This window comes from Penaeus japonicus, unplaced genomic scaffold, assembly GCF_977035675.1.
Source record: "Penaeus japonicus unplaced genomic scaffold, GWHDUDI00000001_assembly GWHDUDI00000021, whole genome shotgun sequence".
In the NCBI taxonomy this organism is placed as follows: Eukaryota; Metazoa; Arthropoda; class Malacostraca; order Decapoda; family Penaeidae; genus Penaeus; species Penaeus japonicus.
Window position 1 is genome coordinate 23,251,009 of NW_028234423.1, and position 2,500 is coordinate 23,253,508.

The 2,500-nt window shown below is 40.6% G+C and overlaps 1 protein-coding gene across 1 annotated transcript in view; it reads right to left on the reverse strand.

Annotated features, from left to right (window-relative positions):
* Positions 1-1,574: 1,574 nt before the first annotated feature.
* Positions 1,575-2,500, reverse strand: part of LOC147469520 (uncharacterized) — an 18,835-nt gene continuing 17,909 nt past the window's right edge. The window contains exons 2-3 of the mRNA XM_086549101.1: positions 1,826-1,931; positions 1,575-1,601 (exon numbers count right to left, since the gene is read on the reverse strand). Coding sequence (XP_086405227.1) covers positions 1,575-1,601; positions 1,826-1,931 — 133 coding nt within the window. The remainder of the gene's footprint in view (positions 1,602-1,825; positions 1,932-2,500) is intronic.

The window sequence follows — 2,500 nt, forward strand, 5'->3', positions numbered from 1 at the left end:
GGAGGAGGAGGAGGAGGAGGAGGAGGAGGAGGAGGAGGAGGAGGAGGAGGAAGAGGAGGAGGGGGGGGGAGAGCGAAGGGGTGAAAGGGGTAAGGGGACGTCCAACCACACATGCAAGTCTGTTCGTGCGTTCGTTTCTGCCTCGAGTTCCCATAACTTATTCTGACTGTAATTGTTCGCCCTATCGATCAGTGACGCTCGGCGCGGCCGGTACTGGCGGTTCGCTCACTCCCGATCGTCAGCTCACGTGGCTCGATGTTGCTTGTCGTCTGCAGAGGTTGCATCTCGACTGCAGGCTGAAAGGTCGCCTCGGGTCCCCAGGTCCTCTGTGGCCATTTAAGGAGATTCACCTTCGCCCTCACCCGGTTCGTGTCTCGTAGGCGCTTCCTTATGAACCAACCGTCCCTCTCAGGCCGTCACCGATGTCATCATCCCGCCTTGAATGCTCTCACCATCAAAGTCTCAGGCGTGGATATTTGGCAAGTTACACGTCATGCAAGGTGATCGCTTCAGAATTCCTCCGACTTTGGAGAACTGAATCCAGGACACAGTTGCCAACTTGCCTATTTACAAGATCGTTCATTCTCACTAAAGTCGTGCTGGATGCTGTACGATAAGGTGGGTTGCGGCTTTCCGGCAGCGCGAACCTTAAATAAATGTTTGTGCCGCTCTGCCAGACGCACGACGATTGCCTCCCTTGAGGTATGGAACAGGGATCGTTCCGGACAAACCCAGGTGTTTTTTGGCATTGTATTACGATCTTTAGCGTCTGAATCATTGGTTGTGCAACACCTCCATCAACTGCACCTTGTTGACTGTGCCTCGTATGTTGTTGATCATGCCTTTTGCAATATTTATGAGACTCACACATGCACACTCACATGCAAACATGATCAAGGACATGCGTGTGCGTAATAATTGCATTTTCGTATATAGTTTGGCTCTCAGTGTCTCACGTCCTCGTCATACCACTCTCCATAACCAAGATGTCGACTTATCCTCTATTTACCACCCTGGCCAAACTCATGGGCTTTTGTTAGATTTCATGTTCGGGCGTAACATTATATCACAATCTTTCATTACAAATTTCGGGTATAATATTCTTACATCCTCCAGTCTGTACATCATAGTCCTTCGTACTGAATTGATTTTATAATGAAACATGGCACACGAATACCGTAGATTCCATTAAAAAATATTCAGTGAGATTGTTTCAATGGCAAGGAAAGAAAAGGTGAGGATATTCATAATATTGATATCATCAACATTATTGTTGCTGTTCGTGATACTGGTACTCATCATAATAATCATGATGACAATAATGATAATAATAACAACAATGATAATAGTAATAATAATAATTATTATTATTATTATTATTATTATTATAATAAAAGTATTAATAATAATAATGATAACAATTATAGTATCAATAATAATATCAATAAAAGTAACAATGATAATAAAATCAATAATAATAAAAGTAATAATAATAATAATAATGATAATAATAATACTGGCAACAACAATACGATTCCTAATAACAGCAAAACTAGTGATAATGATATTACCAGTCACAGTTCAACATCACGCCTAGATACCTAAACTGATATGATATAAAAGACATCCCAAAAGAGAAAACGCAGATCGCAGTCAACACATGAAAAACAACTAATAACAGAATACCAGTATCGGTAATAGCCAAAATAACTTTTGTGAGAAAAAAAAACTGTTTTGCCTTTCACCCCCCTCCCCATCCCCCCCGACCCCTCCCACACCTACCAAAACGACACAAACAGAAAGCGTCTCTTGTTTTGTTACGAACGAATACGTAGATAAACATAGTCGACTCTGGCATATAGTATAGACAGGAGGATTTATAATGTACATACCCTAACTGGAAGATATGCATATCCATAGGATGCACATACCTGCAATGGAAAAGAAATTCGTATCAATTAGTATATTTGTATATTAGTATATTTAAATGAAAATATATTGCAGTTATTAGACTTGAATAACTATTTGTTGTATCATAGAGAAATAAACACTGTTTCCCATTCCCCAGGCTCTCTCCTGCACGCATACATAGATATCTACACAAGCACAAGTACATAAATATGTACTATACACAGTCACATGGGCACACAATCACAATCGTACATACAGATACATACGCACGCACATACAGACACAAGCACACGCATATAAACGCACACGTATACAGATGCGCACATAAACGCACATGCATAAACGTGCAACACACACACACACACACACACACACACACACACACACACACACACATACACACACACACATACACACACGCACACACACACAAAAAAAAAAAAAAAAAAAAAAAAAAAAATCTTCCTCGCGTGTCTTCGTCAGCTTAAAAAAAACGGCAAAGTATTTCCAAGCGCAACAAATGGATAATCCATATCGTTTTATGACAACAAACAACTTATGCAGGAATTTACATAACGCAATGCTGTAA